This window comes from Salmo trutta, chromosome 7, assembly GCF_901001165.1.
Source record: "Salmo trutta chromosome 7, fSalTru1.1, whole genome shotgun sequence".
NCBI classification, from domain to species: domain Eukaryota; kingdom Metazoa; phylum Chordata; class Actinopteri; order Salmoniformes; family Salmonidae; genus Salmo; species Salmo trutta.
In genome coordinates, this window is record NC_042963.1 from 32,025,632 (window position 1) to 32,043,493 (window position 17,862).

The 17,862-nt window shown below is 44.5% G+C and overlaps 1 protein-coding gene across 2 annotated transcripts in view; it reads right to left on the reverse strand.

Annotated features, from left to right (window-relative positions):
- Positions 1-87: 87 nt before the first annotated feature.
- kcp (kielin cysteine rich BMP regulator) overlaps positions 88-17,862 on the reverse strand; it is a 53,762-nt gene continuing 35,987 nt past the window's right edge. The window contains exons 37-55 of one of the 2 annotated variants that reach the window (XM_029758604.1): positions 17,104-17,186; positions 15,666-15,765; positions 15,460-15,548; positions 15,264-15,360; positions 14,528-14,670; positions 14,068-14,240; positions 13,862-13,973; positions 13,658-13,759; positions 13,412-13,576; positions 10,111-10,214; positions 9,829-10,022; positions 9,506-9,712; positions 6,880-7,076; positions 6,301-6,744; positions 5,761-5,884; positions 5,370-5,680; positions 662-756; positions 475-564; positions 88-395 (exon numbers count right to left, since the gene is read on the reverse strand). In XM_029758604.1, coding sequence (XP_029614464.1) covers positions 6,919-7,076; positions 9,506-9,712; positions 9,829-10,022; positions 10,111-10,214; positions 13,412-13,576; positions 13,658-13,759; positions 13,862-13,973; positions 14,068-14,240; positions 14,528-14,670; positions 15,264-15,360; positions 15,460-15,548; positions 15,666-15,765; positions 17,104-17,186 — 1,727 coding nt within the window. In that variant the 3' untranslated portion in view covers positions 88-395; positions 475-564; positions 662-756; ... (2 more) ...; positions 6,301-6,744; positions 6,880-6,918. Of the gene's footprint in view, positions 396-474; positions 565-661; positions 757-5,369; positions 5,681-5,760; positions 5,885-6,300; positions 6,745-6,879; positions 7,077-9,013; positions 9,713-9,828; positions 10,023-10,110; positions 10,215-13,411; positions 13,577-13,657; positions 13,760-13,861; positions 13,974-14,067; positions 14,241-14,527; positions 14,671-15,263; positions 15,361-15,459; positions 15,549-15,665; positions 15,766-17,103; positions 17,187-17,862 lie in introns of those variants that run through there. The other variant, XM_029758605.1, reaches the window with a different exon arrangement.

Consider the following 17,862-nt stretch of genomic DNA (forward strand, 5'->3'; position numbering starts at 1 on the left):
GCTCTCTGCATCTGTTCATCCACTTACCAGCATGCTACAGTATTTAAGCCAATGACAGACAGTTTAATAAAAAAAAAAGTAGAGCTCTTTGAAGTCCACTGTATTTAATTAAAGGAAAGCGGAATCTTATGCATACACTAAAAGAATTCCTGAACTGCAGCCAGGCAAGTGAACGGGGTGGGTAGTAGTATAGCAATTGACAGATTGAGGGGGAACAGCCAGAGCAGGACTTACCGATCAGAATTCTAGTGACATAGATGTGTAGTAATGGCATCGCTATATGGGTAGTGATAGTATATTAGTGTTGGAGGCTAGCCTGAGTGAGTCAGCAGTGTCATCTCTCTGTGCTGTGGAGTTCCACTGGACCCAGCAGCTCCTTATAGCCTGCTGTATTCCTGGGAGGAGGGAGAATAAAGAATGGGTAAGAGGTGTAAATTGACACCAGTCTTGTTACCTGTCTCTCTTACATATTACTTGTGTGTGTTAACTGTCTCGTTTAGACTGCATGACATAGGAGTGTTCCCTCTTCAGCTGCTCCAGTCTCTGTCTGATCTTCTTACCCTCCTGAGAGAGACACATACAGCCCAGAATCATACACCACCCTCCAATGCCTAACAAAAATGTATATATGTGGGAGGTTATGCGTGTGCTTGTGTGTTACCTGGGGCAGGTTGTGCGTGAGGTGTCTATCAGTCTCAGGCCCATTAGGTCCTCATGGGAATTCCTGTTCTGGATTATTGACAGCCACATCTTGACCTGACACAGAAAGTATCTCTTTATAACTAAGCTGCTCTTTTTTTCACCCCCTTGTTGTGCCTCTCTTCCTAAAAAAAACTGATTGTCTCTCCCTCTTTCTCTCTCCCACCCTCAGTAATTGTCTCTCACCCCCCCTCTGTCTCACTCTCAGTACCCCCCACTCCCCCTTTGTCTCACTCTCAGTAATATAAATTCTAATAACGGCTCCAATGTCCTCTCCATCATACTCCGCATCGTTCTGTCTCCCTCTAGAGTAGCGTGTAGGGTTTTGTGGGTTTCCTGGTCTGATGTAGGGGGAGCAAGTCCACTCATGGCCCAGTGCTCTGTCTCTCACTTCCTTCCTCCCTCTCCCCTCCCACAAACCCCAGGTAAGCATTCTCATTGGCTCCCACAGGGCCCAGGAAGCACTCTCATTGGCTCCCACAGCAGTGAAGTCATCAGTGTGTTCCTCATTGACGCTGCTGCTACTCCGTTCTTTATTACACTCATTATTATTTATCCTGATGCCTAGCCACTTTACCCTGCCTTCATGTAGAGTGCATTTGGAAAGTATTCAGATCCCTTGACTTTTTCCACTTTTTGTGGAAAATTTTTAATTTTTCAAATTGATTGGAAAAAACCCCCCTGAAATATCACATTTACATACAGTATCAGTCAAGTTTGGACACACCTGCTCATTCCAGGGTTTTTCTTTATTTTTTACTATATTTTACATTGTAGAATAATAGTGAAGACATCAAAACTATGAAATAACAAATATGGAATCATGTAGTAACCAATTGTTTTGTAGAACTATCAGAATATATTTTATATTCTTCAAAGTAGACACCCTTTGCCTTGACAGCTTTGCACACTCTTGGCATTATCTCAATCAGCTTCATGAGGTAATCACCTGGAATGCATTTTTGATCCAATAAGTTGTGTTGTGACCAGGTAGGGGTGGTATACAGAAGATAGCCCTATTTGGTAAAAGACCAAGTTCACATTATAGCAAAAACAGCTCAAATGAGCAAAGAGAAACGACAGTCCATCATTACTTTAAGACATGCAGGTCAGTCAATGCAGAACATTTCAAGAACTTTTACATTTCTTCAAGTGCAGTCTCAAAAACCATCAACCGCTATGATGAAACTGGCTCTCATGAGGACCACCATAGGAAAGGAAGACCCAGAGTTACCTCTGCTGCAGAGGATATGTTCATTAGAGTTAACTGCACCTCAGATTGCAACCCAAATAAATGCTTCACAGAGTACAAGTAAAAGACACAACTCAACATCAACTGTTCAGAAGAGACTGCATGAATCAGGCCTTCATGGTCGAATTGCTGCAAAGAAACAACTACTAACGGACACCAATAATAAGAAGAGACTTGCTTGGGAAAAGAAACACAAGCAATGCACATTAGCCCGGTGGAAATCTGTCCTTTGGTCTGATGAGTCCATGAAGGCCTGATGAGACGCATAGGTGAACGGATGAACTCTGCATGTGTGGTTCCCAACTTGAAGCGCAGAGGAGAAGGTGTGGGGGTGCTTCGCTGGTGACACTTTGTGGTTTATTTCGAATTCGAGGCGCACCTTTTTTCAACAGGACAATGACGCATTCTTCTCTGTAGATCTTCTCAAGCTCTGTCAGGTTGGATGAGGAGCGTCACTGCACAACTATTTTCAGGTCTCTCCAGAGATGTTTGATCGGGTTCAAGTCCGGGCTCTGACTGGGCCACTCAAGGATATTGAGGTTTTTCTCGAAGCCACTCCAGTGTTATCTTGGCTGCGTGCTTAGGGTCATTGTCCTGTTGGAAGGTGAACCTTCGCCCCAGTCTATAGTTCCTCAGCGCTCTGGGCCAAGTTTTCATCAAGGATCTCTGTACTTTGCTCCGTTAATCTTTCCCTCGATCCTGACTAGTCTCTCAGTCCCTGTTGCTGAAAAACATCGCCACCATGCTTCACCGTAGGGATGGTGCCAGGTTTCCTCCAGACGTGGCGCTTGGCATTCAGGCCACGGAGTTCAATCTTGGTTTCATCAGACCAGAGAATCTAGTTTGTCATGGTCAGAGTTCTTTAGGTGCCTTTTAATAAACTCCAAGTAGGCTGTCATGTGCCTTTTACTGAGGAGCGGCTTCCGTGCTGCAGAGATGGTTTTCCTTCTGGAAGGTTCTCCCATCTCCACAGAGGAACCCGGGAGCTCTGTCAGAGTGACCATTAGGTTCTCCCCCGATTACTCAGTTTGGCCGGGCAGCCAGCTCTAGGAAGAGTCTTGGTGGTTCCAAACTTCTTCCATTGAAGAATGATGGAGGCCACTGTGTTCTTGGGGACCTTCAATACTGCAGAAATGTGATGGTACTCTTCCCCAGATCTGTGCCTCGACACAATCCTACGGACAATTCCTTCGACCTCATGACTTGGTTTTTGCTCTGACATGCACTGTCAACTGTGGAACCTTATATAGACACGTGTGTGCCTTTTCGAATCATGTCCCATCAATCGAATTTACCACAGGTTGACTCCAATCAAGTTGTAGAAACATCTCAAAGATGATCAATGGAAACAGGGTGCACCTGAGCTCAATTTCCAGTCTCATAGCAAAGGGTCTGAACTTACTTTTGTGTATGTACAGTATGTGGTCTACTCGTCAACCATCTCATTCCAAAATCATGGGCTTTAATATGGAATTGGTCCCCTTTTTTTGCTGCTATAACAGCCTCCACTCTTCTGGGAAGGCTTTCCACTAGATGTTGGAACATGCTGCGGGGACTTGGCTCCATTCAGCCACGAGCGTTAGTGAAGTCGGGCACTGATGTTGGGCGATTAGTCGTAGCTTGCACTCGACGTTCCAATTTATCCCAAAGGTGTTCGATGGGGTTGAAGTCAGGGCTCTGTGCAGGCCAGTCAAGTTCTTCCACACCGATCTCAACAATCCATTTCTGTATGGACCTCGCTTTGTCCACAGGGGCATTGTCATGCTGAAACAGGAAAGGGCCCTCCCCTAACTGTTGTCACAAAGTTGGAAGCACAGAATCGTCTAGAATGCCATTGTATCGTAAAGATTTCCCTTCACTGGAACTCAGGGGTGGAAAAAGTACTCAATTATCATACTTGAGTAAAAGTAAAGATACTTTAATAGAAAATGACTCAAGTAAAAGTGAAAGTCACCAAGTAAAATACTACTTGAGTAAAAGTCTAAAAGTATTTGGGTTTTAAAAATACTTAAGTAACAAAAATAAATGTTCAAATCATTTAAAATTCCTTATATTAAGCAAACCAGATGGCACAATTTTCACACTCCAACACTCAGACATAATTTAAAAACAAAGCATTTGTGTTTAGTGAGTCTGCCAGATCAGAGGCAGTAGGGATGACCAGGGATGTTCTCTTTAATAAGTCTGCGAATTGGACCATTTTCTGTCCCGCTAAGCATTCAAAATGTAACGAGTACTTTTGGGTGCCAGGGAAAATGTATGAAGTAAAAAGTACATCATTTTCTTTAGGAATGTAGTGAAGTAAAAGTTGTCAAAAATATAAATAGTAAAGTACAGATACGACTTAAGTAAAAAATACTTAAGTAATATGTTAAAGTACTTTACACCACTGCAATGGAACTAAGAGGCCTAGCCCGAACCATGAAAAACAGCCCCACATCATTATTCCTCCTCCACCAAACTTTACAGTTGGGCCTATGCATTCGGCTAGATAGCGTTCTCCTGGCATCCACCAAACCCAGATGGTGAAGCGTGATTCATCACTCCAGAGAACACGTTTCCACTGCTCCAGAGTCCAATGGCGGCGAGATTTACACTACTCCAGCCAACTCTTGGTATTGCGCACAGTGATCTTAGGCTTGTGTGCGGATGCTCGACCATTGAAATCCATTTCATGAAGCTCCCGACGAACAGTTCTTGTGCTGACGTTGCTTCCAAAGGCAGTTTGGAACTCGGTAGTAAGTGTTGCAACCGAAGACAGACAATTTTACACGTTACCGCGCTTCAGCACTCGGCGTGTCCATTCTGTGAGCTTGCGTGGCCTACCACTTCGCAGCTGAGACGTTTTCGCTCCTAGACATTTCCACTTCACAGCACTTAAAGTTGACCGGGCAGCTCTAGCAGGGCAGAAATTTTACGGACTGACTTGTTGGAAAGGTGGCATCCTATCACAGTGCCACGTTGAAAGTCATTGAGCTCTTCAGTAAGGCCATTTTACTGCCAATGTTTACCTATGGAGATTGCATGGCTGTGTGCTCGATTTTATACACCTGTCAGCAGCAGGTGTGGCTGAAATAGCCAAATCTACTAATTTGAATGGGTGTCAACATACTTTCGTGTGTGTGTGTGTGTGTGTGCGTGTGTATATATAGTGTATTGATATGATACAGGGACTCCCTGTATATAGCTCCATTTGAATTTTTTTCCTCGTTATTATTTTCTTAATTTTTTTAAACTGCATTGTTGGGAAGTTGCTCGTAGGCAAGCATTTCACGGTAAAGTCTACACTCGTTGTATTCTGCGCATTTGATAAAGTTTGATTATTATATTTTCATTATAGATAATAGGACACGTTAGAGATCAAGACAGGGAAAAGCAGTAATTTAGCTATATTAAATAGACAGGCAGACATACTGACCTGGTGAATAGGTGAATTCTGCTCTCCTGGCCACTGCGGCTTATCTGGGGAGATCCCATGCAGGAGCCTCAACAGGCACTTTCCTTCCCACTCCTGACTCAGTATCAGACACTTCAGCACCACCTGATCAGAGGTCAGAGGCTAGGGGTCAAACTCCAGGAGCAGGGGGGTATAACACAGTATAGAAAAGAGGCAACAGCAGTGTTCCTGACAGATACTAGACAAACTGTTGTTGAGAGATAGGGGGTTCTTCCTCCTCCTGCAGGTAGAGCCGGGCTTGATGTCTACTGCAGGAGCCGCTAATACTGGGCCTGGAAACAAGGCAGATATATGAAATTGACACAGTAAAGTCAGAGACTTATTCCCATTGTGGTTGCCATGAAGGCCTCACCATGTCTCCCAGTCCTGTCTGGCTGCCAGCAAGCAGTGCACCATAGGACAGTTTCTCCCTCTGAGCACTGATGGTGGCCAGGCTGGTGTACAGACCCATCAGCCACAGGGTCTCCCTGTCCAGCCTGCAAGGGCAGAGGGACACATTCTCACAGTCAAGGTTGTGATTGGCAAAATGTGTTTGCCTCTTGGTAAGGGCAGTTATTGTGGATTTGAGGTGTGTGTGTTTCTGTGTGTGTACCTCCTGGCCAGGGCAGTGAGTGTATTTGTCTGGTGCTCAAGGCTGGTGTGTATCCCAGTGAGGAGGGAGATGGCTGACCAAGACTCCTCACTGGGTTTCACCCAATCAGGACAGCCCCTCAGAGACATGCCCTCATTGCGCCTGTTAATCATGTCATCACATGATCAGAGAGGTAGCCATCTGCTGCACACACACTGGCTCATCCGTAGGTTTCCCACTCCATTAAATTACTCCTCTATATCAACTCATTGTGTATAATTGTTATGCACAGCCTAAAACCATCTTAAGCATGTGTGTTACCTGTATATTCTGAAGGCTCCAGGCAGGTCAGACTGATTCAGCATGTCAACTGACTCCTGACTCTCCTCCCATAGCAAACCTAGCTCCACCTCCCTCTCCTCACCCTCCCACGGTAACAGCGTCTCCCAGGCAGCCAGCCCTGGAATATCAGAAACAAGATGGGATGTTCTGCGTATACACATGTGATGTACTGTGTGTGTGTTTGTCTCACCATGGTGTTCATGCAGCATCTCTGTGTAGAGTGTGTGTGTGATGGCGTCATACTTTACTCCCGCCAGTATGCGACATATTTTACTCCCGCCAGTAGGCGACATATTTTACTCCCGCCAGTAGGCGACATACTTTACTCCCATAGCGACACACCCCAACACTTGACCTCTCACCGACGACGTCTGACCACAGCTCATAGATGGCAGTGATCCGCACACCCCCTCCTCCACCAGCCTGGGGACAGGGACAGACACACACACACACACACACACACACACACACACAGAGTGTGATTATGGGTGAGAGAGGGATAGAAAGAGGAAGGGAAAGAGAGAGGAACACAGTCTTACAGACAAACTAACAGCTTACCTGGCCCAGCGCTGTCTAGCTGCTCTCCTCAGTCTCCTCTCACACATCTCTTTCTCTCTTTTCTTTCTCTGTGGGTATGTTCTGTGCATCTCTGTCGTACTTAGCATGACCGGCGGTACAGGGCTTGGTTGAGGTGTGCGATGTGTGTCTGTGGGGTACAGTTTTCCTGTGTTCAGCAACTGTACGTCCTTGTAGATCTGTAGAATCAAGGTTCAGAAACACACCCCAGTCAAGGTTTTTTTACTCTCAAATGTCTGAAATATATGGACAACTTTTGAAAACATGGCAGAGGTTTGAACTGAGAACCTTGTGAATAAAATGTTGAGTTACAAGTTGTAATGTTTTTAAATCATTATTGTGTTACAGTAGTCAGACAAATGTGTCAATATCTCTTAAGATATGGCCCAGTACATCCCTGGGGCCAAGCTTCCTGCCATCCAGGAAGGCGGTGTCAGAGGAAAGCCCAAAAAACTGTCAGACTTCTCACCCAAGTCATAGATTGTTTTCTCTGCTACCGCATGACAAGCAGTACCGGAGCACCTTGTCTAGGACTAAAAGGCTCCTTAACAGCTTATACCCCCAAGCCATAAGACTGCTGAACAGTTAATTAAATAGCCATTGGATTATTTACATTGACCCCCCCTGTTTGTTTTTGTACACTGCTGCTACTCTCTGTTTATTATCTATTCATAGTCACTTCACCCCTACCTACATGTACAAATTACCTCTAACCTGTACCCCTGCACACTGACTCAGTACCGGTACCCCCTGTATATAGCCTCATTATTGTTATTTTATTGTTACTTTTTATAAATGTTTACTTTAGTTTATTTGGTAAATATTTTCTTAACCAACAGTGCAGTTCAAGAAAGAGTTAAGGGCTTGTAAGTAAGCATTTCACGGTCTTCACATGTTGTATTCGGTGCATGTGACAAAGTTTGATTTGAACTGGTCTGTTGACTTGAAGCAGAGTCAAATGTAGCAAGATTGCAGCAACATGCTGAGCTAATCAGAGCATGCTAGCTAAGCATTTATCAACCTCTTAGCTACTCATGTTGAATGAATAAATAGAGCTAGATAAGTGTCAAATATACAAGTGAGTGAGCTAACATTTGCTTTATTGAAATTAAGTTGAATAAGCTATATGAACTTAAGAAAACGTGGAAAGTTATAATTTTCTTATTTACTGACCTATTTGAGACCTAGCTAGCTAACTCTATTTTATGATTAAGCATTAGTAAGAGGTAGCATTCTGCTTAGTCAGCTAGTTCAGTTTAGCTTTTTATGTTTCTGCCCGCAGGAAAGGATAACAGTCCATTATAATTTATTTTTTGCTCATATAGCTTATCAACAAAAACGTGAGGGAGGGGAAGAGGTTTTTACAATACAGCTTGGCAATAATAACAGATTTGCCTGTCAAACCTATTGAATTGAAACAGAAAAAGAGTGGACTATACACAAACACAACCTAACTTCTATTATACCGGTTTGTGTTTGTGTCAAATTCTGTATAGCTGTGTGTGCGTCCTACATGCCAGTGTGTTCATGCAACAGCTTGTGGAACAGAACACACACATCCCGAGAAAGCTGTCTTCCTAGAGAACAACGTAAAAACTGGTGAAGCCTACCGACACACTGCTCCATCACACCCTGGAGAGAACACACAGTGCTCCATCACACCCTGGAGAGAACACACAGTGCTCCATCACACCCTGGAGAGAACACACAGTGCTCCATCACACCCTGGAGAGAACACACACTGCTCCATCACACCCTGGAGAGAACACACAGTGCTCCATCACACCCTGGAGAGAACACACAGTAGCTTACACATCAAACATTGCACACATGGACACACGCACACAATACGAATAAGACAGTACTGAGGAAAATAAACATTCTCAGCCAGTGTCTTAGCTGTTCCATGTTTACGCCATAGACTGAATTATACACACTATTGGCATGGTTATGTCAGTCTCCCCGACAACAGAGAAATTCCTTTACCAGGAAACAACAGTGAAAGTTGTCTGTCAGCCTCAGGCAGGTGACACCTGACCATGTTACTGGTCTCACGTAGGCGCAATTAGTTTCCCTGGCCTGTACAATGTATTAAAACACGCCCAAAAACCACACGTTGGATAGTCATCTTTATTTGTTGTGAAATGGCAGAGGGAATGTGTCCAATATTGTAAGTCTGTGTAGTCTGGCATAAAACATAATACCTACATTAAGGGACAAACATAATATATTCAAATAATTCCCTGTGGATACAACAGAGAATGAGGTTTATACAGTAAAAGCACCTGGGATGTAGTGGAGTGTAACAACATGTCAACACCTTTTTATTTTCTCAACAGTGTTTTCCCACTACATCCCTGCAGAGCACGATGGTGGATCAGCAGCCCTATCCTGAGCGTTAGAGGCACAGAGTGGTCACATCACACTTAACAGTACAGTCATAAAATACAGAGAATTCATTACAATGTTGATACAAATGAATTCAGCTTCACAGAATGTTAATAAAGTCCACAGGTGAGTGAGACACCTCCTCAGACAGTTCATTCACACTGTCAGAGTTGGGAGAGGCCCATGCAGTCCATGTGTGTGGGTGTGTGTTAGGACTTGCCATGTATGATCTTGGGGCATGTCTCTGGTGGTACACAGTGGTTGTTGTGTAGTACCAGTCCAGCAGGACACTGGCAGCCGGGCACACAGGGTTTAAAACAGTGGCTCTCTATCACCCCTAGTGGCACGTCACGGTTAACACAGGTCACTGGACATGGGGGACCACATTCATCAAACACGAAACCACGCTCCACTGGACAGCCCACCGCTAGATCGAGAGAGAGAAATGGGCAGGGAGAGAGGGAGAGATTATGTCAACACAGAGAGATGGGGCCTTTTACTGTGGTAAAATGTTTTATACTGTGGTTTTGTGTTTGTATTTACCACACAGTGAGGAGCTCCTCCAGGACAGTTTAGCCCCAGCCTCTCTGCACTGCGCTGCGTAGGCCTCCAGGGCATCACACAGACACTCGTCAGCGTTGGCTCCACAGGCACACAGGTCATAGACACATGCTGCATACCAGGGCTCTGGAGCCACCAAGTGGTGGCAGGTATGGAACACTGCAGACTTCAGAACCCTGAGGAACAAAGGTCAATCAATCAATCAATCTAGCAGGCAAGCTCAAGCTCAGCTAACGTTTTTGAAAAGTCTGGTTTGTGTGTTACCTGCAGCGTGCATTAGCCGACTTCCTGGCCTGGTAGCCTGCTGCCTTACAGGGATCAATATCCTCCCCAGGCTGACATGGCAGGCTGCTGTTACCACTACCCACCTACAGGGGGAGATAGAGATAAGAATAAGAAATAAAACTAACAAGTAATTAAGAACAGCAGTAAAATAACAATAGCGAGACTATATATAGGGGGGTACAGGTGCAGAGTCAATGTACGGGGGCACCGGTTAGTTGAGGTAGTATGCACATGCAGGTAGAGTTATTAAAGTGACTGCATAGATGATAACAGAGTAGCAGTGGTGGAAAAAAAAGGGGGGGGGGCAATGCAAATAGTCTGGGTAGCCATTTGATTCGATGTTCAGGAGTCTTCTGGCTTAGAGGTAGAAGCTATTAAGAAGCCTTTTTGACCTAGACTTGGCGCTCCGGTACCGCTTGCCGTGCGGTAGCAGACAGAACACTCTATGACTAGGGTGGTAGTAGTCTGACAATTTTTGGGCCTTCCTCTGACACCGCCTGGTATAGAGGTCCTGGATGGCAGGAAGCTTGGCCCCAGTGATGTACTGGGCCGTACGCACAACCCTCTGTAGTGCCTTGCGGTCGGAGGCCGAGCAGTTGCCATACCAGGCAGTGATGTAACCAGTCAGGATGCTCTCGATGGCGCAGCTGTAGAACCTTTTGAGGATCTGAGGACCCATGCCAAATTTTTTCAGTCTCCTGAGGGGCAATAGGTTTTGTCATCACGACTTCACGACTGCCTTGGTGTGCTTGGACCATGTTAGTTTGTTGGTGATGTGGACACCAACCTGCTCCACTGCAGCCCCATCGATGAGAATGGGGGAGTGCTCTGTCCTCTTTTTCCTGTAGGCCATAATCATCTCATTGTCTTGATCACGTTGAGGGAGAGGTTGTTGTCCTGGCACCACACGGCCAGGTCTCTGACCTCTATCCTATAGGCTGTCTCATTGTTGATCACTGTTGTGTCATCGGCAAAATTAATGATGTTGTTGGAGTCGTGCCTGACCGTGAACAGGGAGTACAGGAGGGGACTGAGCACGCACCCCTGAGGGGCCCGTGTTAGAGGATCAGCATGGCGGATATGTTGTTACCTACCCTTAGCACCTGGGGGCGGCCCATCAGGAGGCCCAGGATCCAGTTTCAGAGGGAGCTGTTTAGTCCCAGGGTCCTTAGCTTATTGATGAGCTTTGAGGGCACTATGGTGTAGAACACTGAGCTGTAGTCAATTAATAGCATTCTCAAATAGGTGTTGCTTTTGTCCAGGTGGGAAAGGGTAGTGTGGAGTGCAATAGAGATTGCATCATCTGTGGATCTGTTGGGGCGGTATGCAAATTGGAGTGGGTCTAGGGTATCTGGGATGATGGTGTTGATGGTGTTGATGAGCCATGACCAGCCTTTTCATTGCTACAGACATGAGTGCTACAGGTCGGTAGTCATTTAGGCAGGTTACCTTAGTGTTCGTGGGCACAGGCACTATGGTGGTCTGTTTAAACATTGGTATTACAGACTCAAACAGGGAGAGGTTGAAAATGTCAGTGAAGACACTTGCCAGTTGGTCAGCGCATGCTCGCAGTACACATCCTGGTAATCCATCTGGCCCTGCGGCCTTGTGAATGTTGACCTGATTAAAGGTCTGACTCACATCGACTGGGGAGAGCGTGATCACACAGTCTCCCGGAACAGCTGGTGCTCCCATGAATGTTTCAGTGTTATTTGCCTTGAAGCGATCATCAAAGTAGTTTAGCTCGTCTGGTAGGCTCGTGTCACTGGGCAGCTCTCGGCTGTGCTTCCCTTTGTAGTCTGTAATGGTTTGCAAGCTCTGCCACATCCGATGAATGCCAGAGCCGGTGTAGCATGATTCGATTAGTCCTGTATTGACGCTTTGGCTGTTTGATGGTTCGTCGGAGGGCATAGCGGGATTTCTTATAAGCTTCTGGTTTAGAGTCCCGCTCCTTGAAAGCGGCAGCTCTAGGCTTTAGCTCTGTGCCGATGCTGCCTGTAATCCATGGCTTCTGGTTGGGGTATGTACGTATCGTCACTGTAGGAATGACGTCATTGATGCACTTATTGATGAAGCCAATGACTGATGTGGTGTACTCCTCAATGCCATCGGAGGAATCCCGGAACATATTCCAGTCTGTGCTAGCAAAACAGTCCTGTAGTTTAGCATCTGCTTCATCTGACCACTTTTTTATTGATCTAGTCACTGGTGCTTCCTGTTTTTAATAATTTGTAAGCAGGAATCGGAAGGATAGAATTATGGTCAGATTTGCCAAATGGAGGGAGAGCTTTGTATGCGTCTCTGTGTGTGGAGTAGAGGTGGTCCAGAACTTTTCCCCTCTGGTTGCACATTTAATTAACATGCTGATAGAAATTTGGCAAAACGGATTTAAGTTTCCTTGCATTAAAGTCCCCGGCTACTAGGATTTCTTGTTTGCTTATGGCGGAATACAGCTCATTAAATGCTGTCTTAGTGCCAGCCTCTGACTGTGGTGGTATGTAAACAGCTACGAAAAATACAGATGAAAACTCTAGGTAGGTAGTGTGGTCTACAGCTTATCATGAAATACTCTACCTCAGGCGAGCAATAGCTCGAGACTTCCTTAGATATCGTGCACCAGCAGTTATTTACAAAAATACATAGTCCGCCACCCCTTGTTTTACCAGATGCCGCTGTTCTATCCTGCTGGTACAGTGTATAACCAGCCAGCTGTATGTTGATAGTGTCGTCGTTCAGCCACGGTTCCGTGAAGCATAAGATATTACAGTTTTTAATGTCCCGTTGGTAGTTTAATCTTCCGCTTAGGTCATCGATTTTATTCTCGAAAGATTGCACGTTTGCTAGCAGAATGGAAGGAAGTGAGGGTTTATTCGATCGTCTACCAATTCGCAGAAGGCAGCCCGCCCTTCGGCCCCTTTTTCTCCGCCTCCTCTTCACGCAGATCACAGGGATTGGGGCCTGTTCCCGAGAAAGCAGTATATCCTTCTCGTTGGGCTCGTCAGACTCGTGAAAGGAAAAAAAGGATTCTGCTAGTCCGTGGTGAATAATCACAGTCCTGATGTCTAGAAGTTAATTTTTGTTATAAGAGACGGTAGAGGCTACATTATGTACAAAATAAGTCAAAAAATATGTTACAAACAAAAAAACACGTTTTACGTGTCCCCAACATCGGTTGGGGACACGTAAAACGTCTGCCTTCCTCTCTGGCGTCATTTTACACAACTACAGGAGTTGTGGTTAACACTCTACCTACAAAGTAGACAGACACACACTCACTCACCTTCCAGCTGTTTCCAAAGTCGGCCTCTGATTGACTGACTTTTCCTGCAGGGGTTCGTAGGTCGTCCTGGGGGTAGTTGTTGAAGTTGCCACAGAGACCACAGGTGTGACCTTTATACGACCCCGGTATACTCACTTCCAGGTGGGACCGCCCACTCCACAACACCTGAGGAGTTCAGACATGCAAGAGTTAACACAGGTAAGGGTTTAGACAACTTAGAGTAAATAGATACAGTAGTTTTAGTACCTTTAGTCCTATATTAGTGTTGAGTAGGATGGTATTTGTCTGGCGCTCCAGGTAGATGTATGGTTCTTTGAGGAAAGGCAGGGTGACAACCTTGTAGTCCACCTGGAATAAAAAACACACCTCAGCTCAGATTGGCTCTCACCTCTTACACACATGCTCTGATTGGCTCGCTGCTAGAACATCCACAACCAGAAACCCACTCACCCTAACGACCCAGTCCTGGAGTAGCTGCACTACCACATCTCCTATGAAAACAGTCACTTCTTTGGTCCAGGACACTCCCTTTCGACCACGGTCATCATTGGTCGCATGGATACTGGACACGCACAGGTGTACACAAATTAGTTCAAATCAACCAAATACCAAATCTCGCATGAATCTTGTTAACAGAAAAAGCATTGCTAAAGTACCTGAAGTCCCCTCCGTCACAGTCCTGGGACAGTATGTAAGTGCAGGCCCCCTGGAAGTGGAGCATGCGGCCATCGAAGGTCCTGTAGTGGGGATCCCCAAATGCTACGCAGGTGGCTGGCCGTGGTATGCAGTGGGGACAACACACACCTGGGATCACAGCAGGAGTCTCATCCTGTTACACACGAGTCAAACGGAACACATAGTTAGACAGAATACTAAGAAACCAGATGGAACACTGAAAGATCAGACAGAAAACACTGCGAGACCAGACAGAACACAGAGTCAGACGGACCACTGAGAGGCCAGACGGACCACTGAGAGGCCAAAAAGAACACTAATAGACCAGACGGAACACCGAAAGAACATATGGAACACTTAGTCAGACACAACACTGAGAGACCATACAGTACACTGAAAGACCAGACAGAACACTGAGAGACAAGTGTGTGTTATATTGACCGCTGCACAGCCTAGTGGAGGACAGCGTTGGCTGTAACAGTGTACGTCTCCAACCACACAGGTACAGCTGGTACACTCATCCACTTCCCACTGTTCATTAGACTGGTACACAGAGCCTTGGTACACACACTGCACCCCCGAGTCTGAAACACACACACACACACACACACACACACACACACACATTATTTAGTGGTATATTAACAGTTTAGCTGTGTAGTGGTGATATTGCATAGTTTTTTTACCCCTTTTTCTCCCCAATTTTGTGGTATCCAATTGGTAGTTACAGTCTTGTCTCATCGCTGCAACTCGTATCGAGTTGGGGGAGGCGAATGTTGGGAGCCGTGCGTTCTCCAAAACACAACCCAACCAAGCCGCACTGCTTCTTGACACAATGCCCACTTAACCCGGAAGCCAGCCGCACCGATGTGTCGGAGAAAACACCGTACACCTAGTGACTGTCAGCGTGCACTGCGCCCGGCCCGCCACAGGAGTCGCTAGTGCGCGATGGGAAAAGGACATCCCTGCCGGCCAAACCCTCCCCTAACCCAACAACGCTAGGTCAAATGTTTCTCCCGGTCACAGCTGGCTGCAACAGAGCCTGGACTCAAACCCAGAATCTCTAGCGGCACAGCTAGCAATGCGATGCAGTGCCTTAGACCACTGCGCCACTCGGGAGGCCATTGCATAGTTATATATATATTTTAGTGGTTAGCGAGTACTGTAGAAGCGGTACCTTGGCACTCGTAACAGCATTTTCCAGGAGTCTTCATTCTGACCTGCTCACACTCCACAGGAACACACTCCTCTATACTGCACTCAATGTAACCCAGCTAGAATACACACACATACAACAATGGACATTTGTGCCATTTGTGCGATTCTGTGAGTGTGTTAGCGCACGTGTGTGCATGTGTGTTTGTGTAACTTACATTACAGGTGCATGTGACGCACTCATCTTCACTGTCTGTCCAGCTCTCACCATTAGACACATGCCTCTTCCCACCCTCGATAACACACTCTGAAAGAAACACACACACACACACACACACTTGACCACAGGGTTTCGAGGTTAAGGTTTGGTGTTTGAGAGATGGGGTTTAGGGTGTATGAAAACGGGGTAGGGTTGAGCGTATACCGTCACAGATGGGGCAGCAGGAATCAGGGGGTGTGTGGTGTTCTTCAGGGCGGCAGCTGAGAGGGGGGCAGCTCTGGTGTAGACACGTCCACGTCAGGTCCTGATCAACGCAACAACACACAGGGATACAGGTTATATATCACTAGTCCAACACACAATACACAGCTTTATATTATTATACCACTATTCCTACACACAATACACAGCTTTATATTATTATACCACTATTCCTACATACAATATACAGCTTTATATTATTATACCACTATTCCTACACACAATACACAGCTTTATATTATTATACCACTATTCCTACATACAATATACAGCTTTATATTATTATACCACTATTCCTACATACAATATACAGCTTTATATTATTATACCACTATTCCTACACACAATACACAGCTTTATATTATTATACCACTATTCCTACATACAATATACAGCTTTATATTATTATACCACTATTCCTACACACAATACACAGCTTTATATTATTATACCACTATTCCTACATACAATATACAGCTTTATATTATTATACCACTATTCCTACACACAATATACAGCTTTATATTATTATACCACTATTCCTACATACAATATACAGCTTTATATTATTATACCACTATTCCTACACACAATATACAGCTTTATATTATTATACCACTATTCCTACACACAATATACAGCTTTATATTATTATACCACTATTCCTACATACAATATACAGCTTTATATTATTATACCACTATTCCTACACACAATATACAGCTTTATATTATTATACCACTATTCCTACACACAATACACAGCTTTATATTATTATACCACTATTCCTACATACAATATACAGCTTTATATTATTATACCACTATTCCTACACACAATATACAGCTTTATATTATTATACCACTATTCCTACATACAATATACAGCTTTATATTATTATACCACTATTCCTACACACAATATACAGCTTTATATTATTATACCACTATTCCTACATACAATATACAGCTTTATATTATTATACCATTATTCCTACACACAATACACAGCTTTATATTATTATACCACTATTCCTACACACAATATACAGCTTTATATTATTATACCACTATTCCTACATACAATATACAGCTTTATATTATTATACCACTATTCCTACACACAATATACAGCTTTATATTATTATACCACTATTCCTACATACAATATACAGCTTTATATTATTATACCACTATTCCTACACACAATATACAGCTTTATATTATTATACCACTATTCCTACACACAATATACAGCTTTATATTATTATACCACTATTCCTACACACAATATACAGCTTTATATTATTATACCACTATTCCTACACACAATATACAGCTTTAAACAGACAAACACAGGTCAGGGGTTGTTGCCATTGTACCTTGCACTGGCAGGTGAAGCAGGGGTCGTCTGTAGCCAGGACCTCGTTACCGATCAGAGTGGCCGTGCAGTTACTGAGGGGCTCTACACAAACACGTGCACGCACACACAGGTTAGTGGTGGGCGGGTCATCTGTTTGTTCACCTGCACCCGCCCGCAATTGCTAATAGCCCATCCGCAACTGCCCAACGATATGTGATAAAGTGAAGATGTGAGGCCTGAACCCAACCCGAACTCGTTCATATAGAAACATGTCCTGTAGGCTACAGTCAGAGACGGCGGAACAATATTTTCACAGAGGGTGGAGGATTTCTTTTGACTGATTTAGATTTATTTCTGTATAATTTACAATATATTGGTAGGCTATTTGTTAGTCAACTTAAGTAGATTATGCAGCTTCTCTTCTGTCATTATATAAGTATATTGCCCTTATAGACTAAATAAACCTTTGCTCACCAGAATAATGTCATGAATTGATAGAATGAATGCTTCAATCTAGTTGACATCGGTAAAGTTCTCTATCATCTCTGCTTCTTTTGTGGAGCAAAGACGTTTAGCGACCGGGGAGAACATGCAATAAAAAAATACAAATTCTGTGGAAGATTTCCAAATGACATCAGTTTGACCGGTTGTCAGGAAATAGAAAGCTGTGAAAACAACCCAACATGTTTTGGATAAGATTTCAGTTTGGCTTGGATGCATATTTTCTGTGGTTGAAATACTATTAGCTTTTATGATGCTGATAAAAATAGCACCTCTA